Genomic DNA, 19,969 nt, shown 5'->3' with positions numbered 1-19,969 from the left:
ATCATTTTACATTTTTTCTGATTATAGTAAATACTTTCTTTTGTATGCATGTTGGAGTTGATATTCATAATTCCACCAGATAATGGCCTACAGAGATCTAAACTTAGAACAGGGAGGAACTACATTCATAGATTTTAAATGTTACAAACACGATACTTGACATTAAACTGAATTTCCTATTTATTCCATATTCTGAATTTGACCTAATCGAACAGCTTTCGTTGTAAAGCTTAAGTTAAGCATATAAAATGAGACAAGAGTAAAATAAAAGAAAGAATTTCTGGCCCTTGACAGTACAGACAGTCATAATATTACAGAACTCTTCTTTCAGAGAAGAAATTTTCATGGGTGGCTAACTGCACATGTACACAATCCCAAAAATGCCTTCAGAAACAGAAGCATAAGATGCTGCCTCAGAGGACCACACTACCTTAAGAGTTCCATGATGACATAATGCTATTTTAACAAGAAGTACAGATTTATGGACTCAAAATGACTGTAATAACAAGCATTTTCAAATGTGCCCTAATGCCTAGAACATGACAGCCACTCCCCATGCTTCAGTAACTCTGGGTCAGTTGACATCTGCTGTAAGATAAAATCATTGTGTTCTAGTAAAACTATCTTTCTGAACCGAGACTATGTCTTGTGCCTTGGGTGGTATGAAGCACTGAAGATCTCACCTTTGCCAGGTTTCAACTTTCTCAGGTAGCTAAAAACCCTTCTTATAGCTCCTAAATCTGATTGTTTTTCTCCACTCCACATCCCCATTCAATGATCAAAATCTACTCAAAAGCCAGAAATCAGAATCTTTATATGTGTGCTGTTACATTGTTTTCTAAAGAAAAACAAATTTTTGTTTGTATAGAAAAGTCTCATTTTTTAGTAGACTTGGTCTCCAGTCATTCTATGAAAAAGAAAGAGAAATAATTTTATTATATTAAAATATCTGACCACACCATAAGACCAAAGGGGGAAAGACTTATTTTGAGGATCATCTCATTCGTCCCACTCTTCCTGGAGAAACTGTGCATAACTTAGTCACTGTGAACTGCTGAGTATGGCCAGGATATTCTCACAACTGGAACTCCAGCCATCACACACAGTCCCTAAGTCCACACTGCTTCCCACCAACCTGTCATTGTTCTTTAGAGGTGTAAAGTTCATTAAGTGCTCAGAAGTCTCACTCTAGCCAGGCATGGTGATACACGCCTGTAATCCCAGAGGCTCAGAAGGCTGAGGCAGGAGGATCACAAGTTCAAATCCAGCCTCAGCAATTTAGTGAGGCCCTAAGCAACTTAGAGAAACCCCATCTCCAAATAAAATATAAAAAGAGCTGGGGGTAGGGCTCAGAGGTTAAGTACCTAGGGTTCAATTCCAGGTACAAAAATAAATAAATAAAGGAAAAAAATAAAAGAAGTCTCACTCTAGCATGGAGATGTCTCAAGCAGAAGTAGCAGCTTCAGTTCAGATTCTTCAGAATCATAGGCTTTAAACCCAAGAGTAAAATAAAAGTAGGACTCTGTAAATGATGGCCAGGCAAAACCAGAACAGCCTACTAACTAACCTTATTGCCTACATAATGATCTGTGCCACATCCATTGTTTTCTCAAGTTCTGTCAGAAAGTATCAATTCTTTAGCAATTTCTACCACCCTACTCCCAAAGAGTTTCAATCTCTTTTGTTACACTATGTTTATTTCTTCTCTCCCTCCCTTCTTGAAAAATAGAGAATATGCCTTTAATTCTCAGAAAAATCTAGTAGTTTCTACTGTCTAAAATTTAAGTGTCTTCATTTTATGCTGGATTAATTCCAAATTATTCATACTCCTTTCTAGAAATTACACTGGGCCAATTTTCATTTTCTTTTAAGTTTTAAGGGTGGCAAACAGAACCAAGTCTTTAGAGAACACTCCAAAGATCTCAAATAATTTTATTGTTTGGATCAAACCATTTTAAGTGTAACCAAAGAATACTTTTAAGATAAAAATATTAAATTTTAGAACAGAATTTGGTATATATTTCTTATTATTTAAAATGGGAAAAAAAGAACTAGCACTTATTAAATTCGATCTCTGTGCCAGGTATTCACATATGTGATATCATGTAATTCTCACAATTATTCTTATGGTATCATTACTTCTACTTTCCATATAAAGAAATAAAGGCTCAGAGAAGAAAAGGACTCCCTGAGTTTTAAACTCAGGATTCTCTAATTCCAAAGTTTGAGCAACTTCTAGTTTATCATAAAGAATTAAAGTAATATTTAACATTATAATTAATTTTCCTATTTTCCTTATTAAATTTCACACTTATTAAAATTCATCCATAAAACATTTGTTCAGTTTCAAATCAAATTATACTAATACCATTCCAAAATAACTCCTGTATCAGGTCAATCAATCCAAGTCCATTCTAGAAAGGTAAATCCTTGTTGCATTGCTTCATTACACAGCAGTAACAAAGCTCTCAATCATCATGTTTTAAATTGTTTCAGGAGCTTGTTTTCCTGGGCCGTCTATTCATCAAGATTCTGATAATTGTGGTTGACAAGTCTTTATCTCCTTGTACGTTGCTTTTTTCCAAACAGCCTATTTTGTTTCATAGCATAATTGGAATTTTGCCTAGAAAATTACAAAATATCTCAGAATAAATAGTAGTTATCTTAACTTTTTGAAGAAGTGGAAACTTCTCCTATCTATCTCCAACCTCATGACTCCTCTCTGATATTTTTCCAGCCGTAGGTGTTAGCATCTGCTGTTGTAAAATCTTTAGTGCTGCTTGGTGGGGACTGAGGTGAGGAATGGAGCCAAGATCACTTTTTCCAGTAAATATTATACAATCATGCCACATGTCCAACTCCACAGATTACTGGAACTTTCTGAAAGAGTGTACATCTTGATGCTCATATTAATCATTTTTGCATTTGCATTCTTGATACTGTACCTGAGATTCTCACCCTTGCCACCCTTAAATAAAGCAGCCAGCCTCCTTTTCACAATGTGGGATCCTGGGGGTGCCAACACTCTCTGCCACCTCCTGAGCACTGTGGAAGCTCAAATAGCTCTTCATCTCTTCTCTTGGAAATGTACTGCAGCTCTTGATCTACTTACCACCTCCCCTCCCTATTTCACAAGTTGTGCCACTCAGATACAATCAGAAAAAGTGCCAAAGAGCAAAATAGCTCCAAATATCTTCCCCTGGCTCTGTACTATATTCTCATCTCTCTTGTCTACCTTACATAGGCATAAAGTAGCTCAAAGAAGTAGTTGAATGCATGGAAAGAGAAAACCAAGGCACCATGTGCTTCAAGAAGAATCAGGAGGGAAGTCTGGAACACAAGGTTCAGGAGGGAGCTGACAGGTTGACATAAGCATACAGTCATTCTGTGCCCCCTTTTGCAAATTACATTGAATACATTCCTCAGTTTCATTCCATTTGCCTCAAATGCATGTGAACACTTCACAGAGTACTAATCAAAGAAGTTATTTAGTGCAATCAATTATCACTTGCAGGGCAGTGAGCTACCCTTCTGCATGAGTGGCTAGATTTTTCAATGAGAACTAACACAGACCATTCATTTCTTTGTTCTTGTTGTTGTTTTCTGAAGATCCTACTTTTGGTGATTTTATATCCAGTACTCTGCTCTTTGCTTCTTTTCTGCACAGCAATATTTAATTTGAAATGAATACATCTTTTTCAGAGATGGTAATTTGACCCTTAACCATGTCTGCTCACTGGAATCCCCATGTTGCATAATTTCATTGAAAAGCATTCAGATGAACTTCAGTTACAAAACTTTACATTTCTTGAAAGGCATTTGCCTCAGTATGTTTAATAACATATCTACTATAGCTTTTCAAAGAATTTTAAATGGCCACAGTATAGTGAGATAATTGGGATGTAATCATCCTATAAGGATATAAACATTATAATATTTGTTTAGTGATGACCTTCTTGACTTGATGGTTACATATAAATAAGATACTGAAGAAAATTTTTAAAACACAGTTATGCTTTCCAGTAAGTCTTATGGCTTTCAATCCCTTAAGAAAATATGGCTACTTCACTATTTTAGTAAATTATATGAGAATGTAAATTTCAGGTAATGTTACAATTATTAGTCAAAACCACCAAAAGAAAATTATAGGCTTCTAACTTTGTTTTCTGGAAAATTACAAATAGAGATAGAAGGAAATAAGGTTTTCTGTAAATAAATATGGCATTTACATTGAAACAACGTAGATGATGAAGGACGAAAAACTAGTCCTAAATTAAGTTCAAATCTTATCGTCACTGATTGATTTGAAACAGGAATTACTTAAAAAAAAAAACCATCTATGAAGGGAGATAATATTGACTAAATGAAATAAAAAGCCTAACTATTTTATAAATTACTCAGTGGAAAACATGGTTTAAATCTAAAGTTTGTCTTAATAAAAATGATCCTTATAATTTAAGTGTCTGTAAATAATTATTGAATAATAAATGCTGAATTCAAGGTAGCTTTCTCAAGTCACTTAAAGTACTTAGCCAATTTTGAAGGGGAAAAAGAAAAGAGCAGTACCTAAGAGTATGTTGTTGTTAATGCATATCCACTATACAATTGAGAGTGTGTTCAAGCTAAACCTATCATTTTGCCAACAGAAAGTGAAAAAATCTTACCATTAATATCTTTACTGCTGTGTTAAAACATTTATCTTGGGAATTGTTGGCTGAGTTGACTAATTATCAAAAATACTAAGTAATGCATGTTGTTTATTTCCATTAGTACAAAATTATTATTATTCTAATGCTACTTGCATTATTTGAATAACATAAACTGTTGTTGGCCACTGTGCTTCAAAGGACTATTCTTTATCCTTCCAAAAGTTTGATTTATTATTTCTATTATTTACCAGTGAATAGCTTGAATACTACCAAAATATCTCACTTTTCAGTTTCCTGACAGCAGTCTTTATTTTATAATGTTACCCTGACATTCTGATATATCATTAAGTCAGAACATGTTGAATACATTGGGAGTTGTATAATACATATAAAATTCCTTATATTCCATCTTTTATCTAGGTAAGTTTTAGAGTTCACTTTTTTGGGGCAAGTTTTCAGCATTTTCAAGTTATAAAGCTTAATAGGATTTGCTGGCAAAAGATAGTAGACATTTTTAAAATTCTACTTCATGTTATCCACTATAGTAAGTATTCTACATATGAAATATCTGCATATCACAATCATAGGACTTAATTAACCCCTCTCTCCCAAATGGTGAAACTGGGATTAAAGAAAGTGACCAAATTTATTCAGGAATATAAGCAGCAGAGTTTGAAGTTAAAATCTATGATTTTTTTATATTTGCCATTTTCCCATTGTTATGATTATTATTGATTATACTTTAAGAGGAACTATTTTCACTGACTTGGAATAAATAATTTTAAATTATTTTAGTTATATAAGTCTGATACAAATACAACATCTAATATATTTTTAAAAGTAAAGTCTTCTTATCAGTAATATAATTAGTATTTGGTCAATTTTCAGCACAGACACAAAAAGAGAATATGAAAGGAGCATGAAAGCTGAACTACAAAGACCTAAGTATGATTCCCAACTCTCAGAGTCCCATTATGGAGGACACATTTCAGATCTTCATAGGGTGCAAATGATGCAATCCACCCTAGCTATGTTACCATTTATATTCTAAGGTCAAACGGGTTAAGATAATTTGAAAGAGTCTTATAAAGTGAAAGAACTATGCAAACAAAAGACAAAATTATAAACACTGCAAGTCCTTCGTGCAAGAAGGGGAACCATATTAGCATGAGTAATACAATTTAAGAGAATCTTTTTAATAGGTCAGATGACAGAAAAATTATTAAGGAAAAATAGTCAACAGAAGAAAAAAACTGAGCCTATTGCTATTTCCATTGTCCATCTAAAACAAAAAGCAAGGAATACTTGTAAATTTTCTAAATGATGTGGAAAAATTGGTGCATCTCTGAAACTTCATCAGAATTTGATCCAAGTATGTGTATGTATATGTATCTATACATTATAGATATTTTTAAGTGTACCATTTAACTTTAATAAGGTGTTCAATGGAGCCACGCCTTAGCTGTGTGTATACAATATTTAAAGAAGACTTTCTCTGCCTCTAATTATACTTTAATATCTTCAATTAGTATTTGCTGAAGAATTACCATATGCCCAGCCTGAGTCATGCTTCACATAAGCAGAGAAAAGGGAGATAACAGTACCACTCTGGGGGGGGTGGCCATCCTGTGTTAGGATGAGTCACGAAGCCACTAGAAAACATGCATTGATATATGATGGTGGCTGGCAAAGGCATGAATAAATGTGGATGAGAAAAGAAATCAAGGCTCATGTGTGTGACGACTCAGGCAGACATTCGGGAGGATCTGTCAGGAGAAGTGTTCTGATTCTGGCCAAGAAGAGAAAGCCAAATGAAATCAACATTCTTAGTGGAGACCTATATGTGCTTCCGAAAATAAGCAGGAGTCATACAGGGTCTTGAGGTCACGTTCTCACGGTGACCTTGCTTATCAATACAAACTCTAAACAAAAGGATAATTTAAAAAAAAAAAAATCATCAAGAAAATTTTACTGGATATGAGATTGACTGGCATAGAGAAGCTCCCGCAAAACAGGATGAGAAAGGAAACCCAGAATCACGGGCATTGTAGAATGAAGATGAAAGTTCAAATCCAAGAACCAGGAAACCAAAAGAAGAAATGGTGCTATAAATTGGGAAATGGACAGATGAAATTGCTGTGGAGAAAAATAAATTGAGATAAACATAGAAAACAACAGTTGGAGAGGAAAATTGATGTTTGGTCTATAGCAGTAGGGATCCATTGGATAATCAAGGAAAAATGTCCTGTGGATAGCAAGACAAGCAAGGAGCTTTGTTTTCACTGTTGTCTACCTGTCACTTTGTATAGTAATGAAATTAATGAGCCTGACTCGTCCTTTTCATGACTAGAAAGATTCAAACATTCTGTTCTCCACTCATGCACAGCAGCCACACAATTCTCCTGTCAGTGCAATCAAATCTCTCCAACTTATGAGGAATTCTAAAAATGCACCCACTCTTTTCTAGAATAATAAACAGAATGTACTAAGGGGAAAATCCTCCCAAAAAGCAGATAATAAGCCTAAGTGGCACTTTTGTTTGTTTATTGTTTATAACCAGGGCCTTAAATTGTAAAATAGCAGGGAATATATCTACCCTTTTAGCGAATGTGCTTTTATCATAACTGAATTTAATCTTAATAAGATTAAATTGCTTAGAAAAGAAACAAGTAGATACTCAAATATTGAATTACCCAAAAGTTACCAACAGGAGGGCATGTTTTCTCTGAATACACTTTTTTCCTTGGGCATTTTCGCCAAAGATGAAAAAAGATTAAAGAAACTTTTAACAAGTTCAAAGCATCAAAATAAAGCCAATATGAATGGGATCAAAATCTTGAGAGCTGCTTATTTGGAAGATTTCTCATATAAAAGTTGAGAAGAAAGTTAGCTTCCATGAGGGGGAAAAAAACCTGAATCATAACTTGTTTTTAGTCTTGAACTTAGAAATCAAAACTCAAGAGAGACATGCTGCAAATTTCATTGGATAAATGGATTTCCCTTTAACCACGAAATTGTGTTGTCCACAGCATGATTGAAAAACTGTGACAAACCTCCAAAGGCTTGAGAACTGATTAGCTGGTGAATCGCCTTCACCTCTGCCAACCTACCTGGCACCCCTCTATGTTTACCAACGCACTGCTCCCTGGGGAGGGCAGCTAGCACGCTCCTGGGCTGACTGTGAGCCTTATCTAAATCCTCGGGAAGTTGTGCTGGGGTTTATCTCTGCCCAAAGACCAACATCATTTTCCACGTCAAATTCAGACTTTCCAATACTGTGAAGATATGGGTAACTTAGCCTTATCGTTTAAAGCAGTCCATTATTATTATAGACATTCTATAAAATTAATTACTTGATTAATACCTGTGCAGACAAAATGCCCTTCAGTCAACCAACTTTTGTTATCAGTGAGAAACGTCAGTAACTTTAATATTATTCAGCAGGGGATAGGAATTTGTTCAACAGTACAGGAAATTCTGCAATCAGATTAAGGGACAGATTCTGGTAAAAAATAAAAATTATCAAAGTTTAAGTTATAACTTTGTGCACATAAAGTAATGTTGTATAATTTGCTGAAATATTTGATTATGGACAGATTTTTTTAAGAGTTTAGGGAAAAGAAGGGTCAATCTCCCATTTTATTTAATTTTAAGATTTTTTTTAAGTCTAAACAAGCCCTCATTTGACATGCAGAATAAGGTTGCTGTGACTACCCAGAATCAGAATCTAGCAAGAAACCCCATTTAATTTGACATGTAAATACTGTGTAGTATTGTTCACAATTTGGTTCGTGTACTGGTCAAATCTGCCCAAGTGGACTTTAAACTCTTTTTCTAATTATTATTATTTTAGTTGCACACAATACCTTTATTTTATTTATTTATATGTGGTGCTGAGGATCGAACCCAGGGCCTCCACACATTAAAACAGACACTCACAGGGATGAGTGAATGGGTCTCTCCTTCATGACAATTAACCAGCCATCTACCCTGGAGTGCCACAGGTCTGTTGCTGAGCCGTCGATGGCTTGAATCACCTTTACAGCCGACTTGCCAAGGCACATCTTCCAGTTTGCTTTCTGTCAGAAACACAAAGTGGAGAGGGAGACAGAAATATGTGAGGGGAGATGTCTCCTTAAAAAAAGGAATTCTGAAGGCTATTTGGAGAAAGCTACATGGGTTTACTACAAGAAAACTTCTTTTCATTTACTACAGTTAAAAAGAAAAAAAAATTAAAAGGAAAAAATGTGGGCATAAGAGAGGCCAAGAGGAAAAGAACTTGGAGTCCCCAAAAGATTTTTTTCACTGCAGGAGGCAGGGCTTCAAAGCACACTCTAACCTAGTCTTGCCTCCCCTGCTACCCATATACCTTTCTTCTCCACCAAACATGAAGTCGGCCTTACCTCCTGTCTCTTTCTAGTTTCTTCTCAAGAGTTGCTGTTTCTAAGCTCCCAGGAGAAGATCTTTCGTCTCTCTGTTCTCTCTTCTCCCACCCACACCCCTGCACAGTTGAAGGAATGAGACAACCTCATCCCCTTTAGCCAGATGGAGGCCCTAGGAGAGGAGTTTTTATCTTGGAAACAAGTGACCTTCTAGACATGAAGACTTAGATTATGACTGGAGGACCACAAGCTACCAACTTTGCGAAAACTTATACACACAAGCCCATGTATTTTCCCATGAGGATTTCACGGTTTTTATCATATTTTTCAAAGGGCATATGATTCCAGAGATTTAGAACTCCCAATCTGAAGAGTGAGGAGAGGTTAGTTTGTCAAATACTCAAGAGCCAAAAATTGGTAATGTTTGAAGCCACTTTAGCCTATAATGAGAAATTCTTCTCTCTGACTTCTGACTGGTTGGTTTAACCTTAAGCTATATTCTACATGACTTTGTATATTTTTACAAATTTGCATTTAATGTTCTGTCTCCAGAGGTGACTAATGAGTATATTAATCCACATATTTCCAGAGCTTCTTTTTTTATTTGCATTCTATAATTTAGAAAAGGCTTCAAAACACAAGGCTTATTGTATTCTGCCAATATTTAGGAAATTATTATCCTTGTGTGTTTTAGAAAATTATTCATAAACAGCCTCAAAAGTAAGGCTTTGAAACAGAGATTAGTTTTCCTACTACTTAATAGCACAATAATTATTTTCATATTGTATTCTGAATCTTGCAGAACCACTGTTTTATAAAAAGATGATGAATTTGGGGGGTGAAAACTAGAAGTTGGCAAAATGCTTCGGCAAATACAAGAATGAAAACATATGGAGATTATTCATAAAATTCATTCCACAGATGTTTGTGCAGTGATGAGGCATTCGTTTGACAAAATAGAGATATGTCAAGGTAGAAAGTGCTTGAAGTCACTGGTTTTTGTAGTGACCATAGCAACGGTATTACCTATGTTGTCTTAAAGTCCTGGGCTGAAATATCTAAGGTGGATGCGAAAGTATAAGCTTATGTTTCTCAGAGAGGAAAATATAGCAGCTGTGAATGAGATGTGAGTTTAAGGTTGTTTTTGAATATGATGAATGAGGATGCATCTAAAATACAATGTAGAGCTGCCCTTAAAAGCCAAATGGAGACCAAAACACTGGTGAGTTATTGCCTGGATCAAACCAAGTCCCCAAGCAGTAGCCCACCAAATGTTTGCTAGCCTAGAAGACAGCAGCAGCTGACTGAATGGGGAAGAGGAAGAGGGAATCAGAGCTAAGGACTAGGACTAACAGACCTAAGGAAAAGCCCCTGGAGAAGGTGTTACTAAGAACTGTCTGCAAGTTCAAGAACTTGGCTGCCTGGCTTTCCCTCAAGCTAATACTCATTGAGCACTGAGTCAGGCATTTTTAGGAAATGCAAACTGGCAATCATTCTGCCTATCCCCCGGTCTAAATTAAAACCCAGAAGCAATTTTGGATTAACTTTCCTTTGACTTAATTCTTAGGCATCAACTTAGCTTTTGGTTCAATAATATATGTGAGATTGATTTATTAATGCAAAAATAAAACCATTTTTAATAAAAAGTTTTTATACCAGTCTGTTATTTTCCACTGTAAAGCCTTAAAGTTAAATCTTAAAATTCCTATTATAAAATTCCATTTAATGATAGTTGGGTAGCAATAACAATCAGATGAAACCTTTCCGCCACTAGCAGTATTTTGATGAAACTATATTTTATATTAAATCACTCTTGCCACCATCATATACTGTTATTTATTTACTTCACTGGATTTAATATAAAATATTCTGTTCAGAACTTCAAAACTAGATAAGGACTTTTTCCCTCATGTACATCTATAATACAAAATTTTAACCTGACAACCTAAAGACATATTTGAATTTCTGGAACTATTCAATCTATAGAGGTTTTCCTCTGTAAAACTGAGGTGATAATGAACAAAACTGCTGTAAAGATTAAATGAAATAATGTAGCACAGTGGTTGGTATGTAATAAATAGGCTTCAATAAATTTTTAGCCTAATCCAAAATACATTTTGAGAGATTTGCTCACTAATACATTTCTGCATGTACTACAAATGAATAACACTGTAAATGTTGTTTCATAATACATTTACCAAATTTTAAATATTTTTTATTCTATAAAGTAAATTTTTTTAACATGAACATTCAATGCACATCATTCCAATTACTTAAAATAGCTGTGTCTTTACATTATTGTTGATGATTCAGGTTTTCCTATGAGAATACAAAATGGTCACATTAAGGGGTTTTTTGTTTTTGAGATGATCTCACCAAGTAGCCCAGCTGACCTTGAGATCCTCCTGCCTCAGCCTCCCAAGTAGCTGGGATCACAGGTGTGTGCCACCACACCTGGCAAGGGGTTATTTTATTCTATCTAGAGATGTCAGTAAATTGTGAGGAAAATTCTGTTAATTATTCAACATAGCATATTCTAAATTAAAATTAAGCTATTCAGAAGATCCCCTGAACAAATATCTGGAAAGCAAGAGCACTTTAAAAAAAGTAAAAGTAACAAAATAAAAGTTTTCCAGTGGTTTTAAATTGTCTCAGGTTGCACCATTTCAAATTTCTTCCTGTAATTCCATGTTCCTATCTCTTTAACTTCTTTTGATTAAACAATGTTCCTTTGCATTGACTGCCTATTTTCTTTTTGTGAACCCGTCAGATCTCTTCGTCTTGTCTTGTGTAATTTAAGAGACTTTTATGTAGTTTTCTGAGAGACTATCACAAAAGTCCAACTGGGAGAAAAACTTACAAGGTTCAAAATGAAGGGTCATTATTAACGCTGTCTTGCCCACAATGAATACATGGACTCCCTCGTTCATGCATGGCAGGATTTTAACTACAGGAGCAGAGGTAGAAGCTTTTAAATGAAGTATTATGAATAATATCATTGAGTTACATGAGCTTACTTTAATTTGCATTTTTTTAAAAACGTGCATTGTTTAATGAGATTGGAGAACTATAAAGAAGCATGTCTTTGGGTATGGACTTATCTATAAGTCTGTTCACATAAATGTTTCTGTGGCTGAAAGCACATTGTTAGAAGTTGTAATTTCATATGTCCTTAGGTTAATATCATATATCCAGTCATCAGCAGGATAGTATGCAGAGTGAATATTCAACACTGTAAAGCTAAATGCAGAAGGAGAGCAAGCAAGAGTGGGTTTTCTCAATTTTGAAGAGAGGTTAATTTTAAGTGCTTTTACTTTATCAAAGTACTCCCGACTTGTGTTCAACAATCATTGGCACTAATGATGTTTATGTGGCTTGAAGAAAATTACACTTTTTCTTATCATTTCAGTGCCCAATATCTTTTTTTTATTACAGCAGACAAATCTAATTACTTCTTCTGATTAATCTCAATAGCACTGATTTGAATCATGAATAATTCCTTTCTAGTCAAAGCAAAACCCTAAAGACTTCAAAGAAACTTTATTTTTCATAAGCACATTGTGTAGAGATGCCAAGTAAGAAAATATATTAATTTTTAGCAGATGGACAACTGAATAGGGAACTAAAGGTTTATTTGAACATATTTATTATATATGCTTTACTATTTTAAACAGAGCCTATAAATCTGATCTCTCTCTTCTTGTCTGATTAACATCTCTTTCAAGTCACTGAATGACTCTCAGTGTATCCATATATATATATATATATATATATATATATATTTACTAGTATGCATATTTTATATGCCCTCATCATATACCCTCGGCACTCCCCACAGTACTGAGTCCTGTGCCTTGAAGATAAAGAAATAATAGCTAAGTAATATTCCATTGTGTATATATGCCACATTTTTATCCATTGTGAAGGACACAATGGAATATTACTTAGCAATAAAAGAGAATAAAATCATGGCATTTGCAGATAAATGGATGGAGTTGGAGAAGATAAGACTAAGTGAAGTTATCCAACCCCAAAAAAACAAATGCTGAATGTTTTCTCTGATATAAGGAGGCTGACTCATAGTGGGGTAGAGAGGGAGAGTATGGGAGGATTAGACAAACTCTAGATAGGGCAGACGGGTAAGAGGGGAAGGGAGTAGGCAGGGGGTTAGAAATGTTGGTGGAATGTGATGGACATCATTATCTAAAGTATATGTATGAAGACACGAATTGGTGTGAGTATATATTTTATACAACCAGAGATACGAAAAACTGTGCTCTATATGTGGAATATGAATTGTAATGCATTCCACTGTCATATATAAAAATAAATAAATAAATTTACAAATACCTACAAAAAAATAATATCTAACATTAATTGTGCTCTTGCTATGTGCTGTTTACCATTCTAAATTTTGGGGGGATTATTAGCTCCTTTATAAAGGTGATAAACCTGATAAAAGGGGCACCACTATAATCTTCACTTTATAATGGAGGAAACAGAAACTCAGAACAGTTAAACAATCTACCAGAATCACATAGTGGCTAAGTGGCCACGGCTGAGCCTGGCTTAAGAGCGCTCAACACATTACTACTCCCCTACCTCCAGAGACCCCTGCTGTACATTACCCATGATGGACCTTCAGAGCACAAAGAACTTATACCTCAGCTTCACTACCATTATGATTGTTTTTCTGTTTATATGATTAACATTTGTTCCTCCTATTTGCCAGAACATATTAATATACTACCTAATATTTCATAGATGAGTAATAGCAGCTAACATTTATCAAGCTTTTGCCAAGCCAGGTACTATGCCTTATTATTTCACCCTCCTAAGGACTCTCTAGGGTTTCCGCTAATTTACCTCCACTAAACAGAAGAGGAAACTGAGGTGGAGAGAGTTGGATGCCTTACCTAAGATAACTCAACTAGTAAATACTAAGGGCAGGATCTAAACTCAATGATCAAGCCACAGAGCTATGCTCTGAGTAAATGAAGGGTTTAATTATTGAAAATCTATCTTGGAGCATCAGGTAAACAATCCAAAGGAAATGACAGTAGAAAATATATAGACAAGCAAAGCAGAAAAGATAGAAGCACTTCAGGCACAGGAAATAATGTGGATAAAATGCCACAGAGATGTACCTGGAGCATAGTAAGTGCTCAATAAATACAAATGAAGGAACGAACATCCTTATAGTTCATGGGTTAGAAGGTTTTGTACTTCTAGTGCTATGACTAATGCTTTATGTGCCTGTTGTTCTTTTTCTTTCAGTGCCACCGTGGGCCTTAATTGCCATAGCCATAGTTGCGGTCCTTTTAGTCCTGACCTGCTGCTTTTGTATCTGTAAGAAATGTTTGTTCAAAAAGAAAAACAAGAAGAAGGGAAAGGAAAAGGGAGGAAAGAATGCCATTAACATGAAAGATGTGAAAGACTTAGGGAAGACCATGAAAGACCAGGTAATGTACATATCTGTTATTTATTCGTGGACACTGTCAGAGATTAATAAATGGTTTACTATTTTTACCAGGTGATTTTAGAAACAACTTATGGCTACATGTCATTGTCATAATGAGGCTTCACAATTCCTTCGGTCTGCTCAACATCTCAACATGTCAAGGAAATATTTGGGAGGTTTTTCTCTTGTCCTTGAGCATAGACAGGAGAGGAGAGCATCTACCACCACAGGACACCTCCCCATGGGTGCAATATATGAAATGATGTCTGGATATTTTATTTCATCTGTTTAGCAATATTAACAGTCTTGCAAAAACAGAATAAAGAGTTCTGCAATGCTTTCCCTCTTGGGCAAGGGATTTTTCCAGCTTTCTCCGAGTTCATAGTGACTGTTAAATAACTAGGTTCCATAGCATTGGTGAAAAGCACCATTCTTACATACCCATCTAGCCCAGTAACTGGTGCTCAAGAGCAATGAGTTATCTGGGGGAAGGGAAATATGAGCCAGTACCAAAGAACAGAACAGAATTTGAAGACAAAATTCTTGTCTCCTCACTTATGACCAGTTAAAACCACAATGCTGATTGATATAAAATACATCTGGCTGGATTGTCTTCCCAAGTCTAAGGAAGCTGTTTGGATTCCCTTTATGTTGCTATTTTAAACCAAATTAACTGAACAAGTTAGTTCAAGATAAAGTCTTCTATTAATAATGATAATTATTAAATGAGCCTCTTCATTTTGAAAATACTCATACTGAATATTTCTAAAGTATATTTAATTTGTATAAAAATGTAAATGAAGAGGTTTTGTAATAGAAATGACATTTGCAGTTACCAGTGTTTCCCATCAGATAATTCAAAGCAATCGATTCCCATAGCAAACTCTATGGGCAGTTTTATCAATTCATCTTATGGTTTTAATTACTATCAATAGAACTTGTAAATATGTGTATCTCCTTAAGAACAGTCTGATCCAATGTTAGGACGAGCATTTTAAAAACATTTGCATCATTTTCTACTTAGCCGCATACTCAGTTTGAGTTTAAACAATTTTTATTCAAGATACTGTGATATCTCTTAAGAAGGATTTCATGAGGCATGTTTTTCACTCTCTGCATTTCTGCTTGGCTTCAGAGCCATGGGAAGGCTGCAGAGAGCCTTGGCCCAAGCTCAGGATAACAAGAGTTTTTTTTATCAATTTTTCTCACAGTTTCTAATCATAGTTACAGAAACTCACACACATGTGTTTAAATACAGATGTCTAATAAGGATTTTTCTCATTGGTTAATTTGTTAAATAGAAACTGAAGTTTTGAATCATGTCTTGCTTTACTTCAACAAGCAGAATTAGATACAGATTTCTTTAAACATTTTATTAGGACATTAAGTATAGAAATAATCTCCCAGATGGAAATGGGAGTGAAAAAAATGTATGTACATTATTTTAGCAATATCTGGGAAAACAATAATTTGCATATGCAACACTATCATTTTCATAATTACCATAAAATTTAAATGTGATTTCCTTGTGTCCTGGGATTTTAAAGGAGAAAAAAAAAAGCACTATATAATATTAAATTATAACTATGGCATTTCTTTGTAGGGTAATACATCTCTATTTTTATTTTTGGAATTTGTTCTGTATGACATAAGATTATAATTTATAGCATAGTGGTGGTGTTTATTACCCCTGTTATGACCTGGATAAATGACCAAGACCTCAAATAGGATTTAATGATGCTAAATCTTTCATCAATCACCTATTGCTTTAGAAGGAGGAACAGAGAAAAATTAGTCAAATGAAGAAATGATAGTTTTTAATAACATGTTGTTGCAAAGTAGTTAGAATTTTGAACACTCAAAAAGGTATTTTTATTCATTTTAAGTCCACTTAGGACTGTAGGTATTATTTCTAAGTTAAGAACAATTAAGTACACAAATGAAGCATAATTTGGATAAGTGAGAATAGGTCTCAATGATAAGCAATTATATAACAGTAGCTTATGCTACTATTTGAGTCTGACCAAAATAGTTAATAATGGAGTCTAACATTCTATAAAGAAGAAGGCTAAAGAAGAAAAATAGAATGTACAGATTTTAGGAGGATCATATGTAACATGGTGATCATTGGATGATCTGAGTTCAAAACAGCATAAATACAAATTAAAATTATTTTTTTAAAAAAATTACATTTTCAAAATATTTTAAGCAGGATATTGAGTGACCATGGGGGAGACAAATGAAGATAGTTTACACCTTCTTCACTTCAAAGCAGTACAGATCTGAGTGGTTTCTAGTTATTTTTTATGCTAGTTAGGCTTTAAGGCAATAAGTATTTCCCATTTCAATCCATATCAAATTGACAGAAATTTAAATTGCAGTATTCATAGCTACATGTCTCTTAAGTACAGTTTTATAACCATGAAAAAATTTAAAACATTCAGCAATGACTGCAAAATTAACTGCAGATAATACATGTACATGGCGTAAGACACATGCATGTCTTGAATCTTGAGAACACTAAACATGCAGAGGGAAGGACCCTGGTGTAGTGATAGGTCTGGGAAGGTCATTTCTCCATAGTGCTCACTAATGTGTGTGGATATTTTAATTTTTATTTCTTCCTTCTATGTCCTCCTTATCTGTGTTGTGTCTCATGACTGTTCTGGACTGTCCCTTGCGGTAGGTTTCCTCTGCTACTTAGACAACCTTAGTCAATGCTGAGGTACATTTGTGGCCTGGCAGCTGAGGCTCCACAGCTGAGGGCGTACCATTCTGACACACATCAAGAGGCTGAACTAAACTGATTTTTTAGAGATAAAGTGTTTTCATTTTAAACATCTCTGACATAGATTAAATACAACAGTATTAGAAAGCTCAACTTTTAAATTGTTGGCTTAGAATGAAAATTCAGTCGCTTGTACTACCTTCTTAGCGAGCCTTATCAAATCCCAATCAGAACAATGTTAACGTAGAATGAACAAATGCTCCTTCTGATGGTTGTGAACTAAGCACCTTGTAAATGTCAATGCAAACCATAAGCATGTGCAGTAAACCTTTGAAATTTAAAAGTCCTAATGTTCCCAGCACAGCTTTTGCTATCGCAATTTATCAGACCTCAGAATTGCTGGGTTTACAAGCTTTTTCTTCCAAATTTTGTCCCATGGGGGTGGGGAATATTGCTCTGGAGATATTATAATAGCTGCTGATTTAATAGGTCAGAATTTAATGCAACAGTACAGAAAATGTCTTTCTTAAGCTCAGCCTTTGGGACAGGAATGGACTTAATCACTTCAGTGATGAACAGTAGCACTGAGAAATTATCAAAAATCTAGTCCTACTTCATGGAGAATAATTGCAGAGATGGTTCTGCACCTTCTATTTCAGTAAAAACCACTAGGGAGAAGGAGATTTAATATCTCAACTATTTTCAAATTGTACTGGGCTGAAAGATGATATATAAATTGTCGATTTTGAAGAGACTTTTGAAAAAGTATTTTAATTCTGAATTTTTTGTTGTGATGATAGAGTAACAGATTTTTCAAACAGAGGTATGCATTTATTATTTTGCTATTATTTTAAAAAATTAAAATCTTCCAGGGAGGCACATTACAATTAACTTCAATTTTCTAAGCACATTTTCTTTGACACTGCTGAAGACATAAACAGCAAGTTTACAAAGGGCTATGGGAATCCACTTCCTAAAGTTCTCTAATTAATTCAGTAGTTTTTTCTTGTCACTTCTCTAGATTCTTTTACTGGCCTCCCATCACCACCTCTCAAGTTTAGAAGTTTAGTATAAAATTCTTACATTTTAAATTGTTTTCTGCTTTTGGCTATCAGTAAAACAGTATCTTAATATGCAAGGAACTATCCAAGTATAAATTAAACTTACTAAATTAAATGGGGTGTGGCTAACCCTATTTGAAAAGATTTCTATATAAGTGTGATTATATATTAATGGTAATTTTCAATTTCCACACTCATTGTAGGCCACCGAGAAATTTCAACAAGCACAATAAGGGAGGCATCTCTGACAACAGCTCAATTGTCTGCTTATATGATCTTCTCACCTAAGAGGGGAACTAATGAATTTTATTAATCTAGGAAGCATCCAACTCTTTGCTTTTTAGTTAGGTGGAAGGAAGTAAATGGGGAAATCTGGTAAATTTAGTGACTGCTTCCACGGAGAGTCTCTGTGCAAGTGGGTGAGAGCAGAAAAAAATCTATCTTCTGATAATGATGAGCATAGCAGAGAAAAAGACCATGTAGTCTTGCAGATGGGTGTTGCAAGGTGATGAAGCCAGTCTGACAATTCTGATGGCTATGTGAAGCCTGGTTATACTTTTTGCATTTGAGTTCTGTAAGAATTCTTAGATTCAGTTTAAGAGCTGACAATAGTTAAGATTCCTTTGCGTTGTCAGAGATAAAAAGTAATCTATCACTCATCTCTCACCCTGATTTCTTTTGAGATTCTACAGTAATACATATATATCTAATACATACCCATGTGTGCATGCACACAAGCAATGAAAATACCATAACCAAAAACTAGGGACAATATTTGCTACATACAGCAACAACAGTATCAACGCCACTAAACTAAAAAGAACTTCTACAAAGCAATAAGAAAAAAGCAAACAGCCCAATGGAAAAAAATTACCAAAAATTATGTATAGGCAGTCCCATAAAATGCAAATTGCTAATAAAAGAATTTTTAATTTTTTCAACCACACTAGTGATCAGGGAAATATAACTTCATAATTTTTAATTGTAAATAACCATAGATTTCTAATTGTTCTAATTTCTTTATACCAATGAGTATATATCCCCCAAAACCTTTGAATATTAATAACCAAATAAAAATTTGGGAAAAATTTGGGCAAATTTTAGGAAAATACATTCCACATTTTGATTTTTAAAAAGAAAGGAGCATTTGGACACATTTTATGTGATCATGGGCTTTCTAGTATTTCAATTTATATTGCACTTAAGTTTTGGGTACTAGAGATATTTCATTGGCCTGACTGAATTTGGGGGGTTTACTACCATGATTCTTTCTTAATGCAAAATAAATTTTATACCATTTGAGTTTTTGACAAAATTGCAAATATATTTTTTAACTTTTGATATCAAATAGACTCTTAAATCAATTTAATTCAGCCTAGCTTTCTGTGGAGCTGTTATGAAAATAAAATAGTAAACTTCAACTGGAAGTAAACTTTTCTCTAAACATGCATTTGCTGATGGCATGTTTTTTCCCTCTTTCTCCTTAACAATTACAAATGTATATACGAAACAAAGGGAATGAAAGTTATCTAAAGGTCACCTACTTATCTTTTCCATAGGAAGTAAGGCAAGAAAAGACCATGCATTTCATATCAATTATTCCACTGCATGTAACAATAATGTTTTACATGATGCTGAGCATCTTTTTTAAACCACAAGAATGTGAAAATTGGCCTGGTTAATAGCAT

The 19,969-nt window shown here is 34.5% G+C and overlaps 1 protein-coding gene across 2 annotated transcripts in view; it reads left to right on the top strand.

Annotated features, from left to right (window-relative positions):
- Syt1 (synaptotagmin 1) overlaps positions 1 to 19,969 on the top strand; it is a 197,386-nt gene that overhangs the window by 35,770 nt on the left and 141,647 nt on the right. For both annotated transcript variants that reach the window (XM_027929322.2, XM_027929315.2), the window contains exon 2: positions 14,309 to 14,493. In XM_027929322.2, the coding sequence (XP_027785123.1) occupies positions 14,309 to 14,493 (185 nt within the window). The remainder of the gene's footprint in view (positions 1 to 14,308; positions 14,494 to 19,969) is intronic.

This window comes from Marmota flaviventris, chromosome 3, assembly GCF_047511675.1.
Source record: "Marmota flaviventris isolate mMarFla1 chromosome 3, mMarFla1.hap1, whole genome shotgun sequence".
NCBI classification, from domain to species: domain Eukaryota; kingdom Metazoa; phylum Chordata; class Mammalia; order Rodentia; family Sciuridae; genus Marmota; species Marmota flaviventris.
This window is presented reverse-complemented; position numbering and strand designations above follow the sequence as displayed.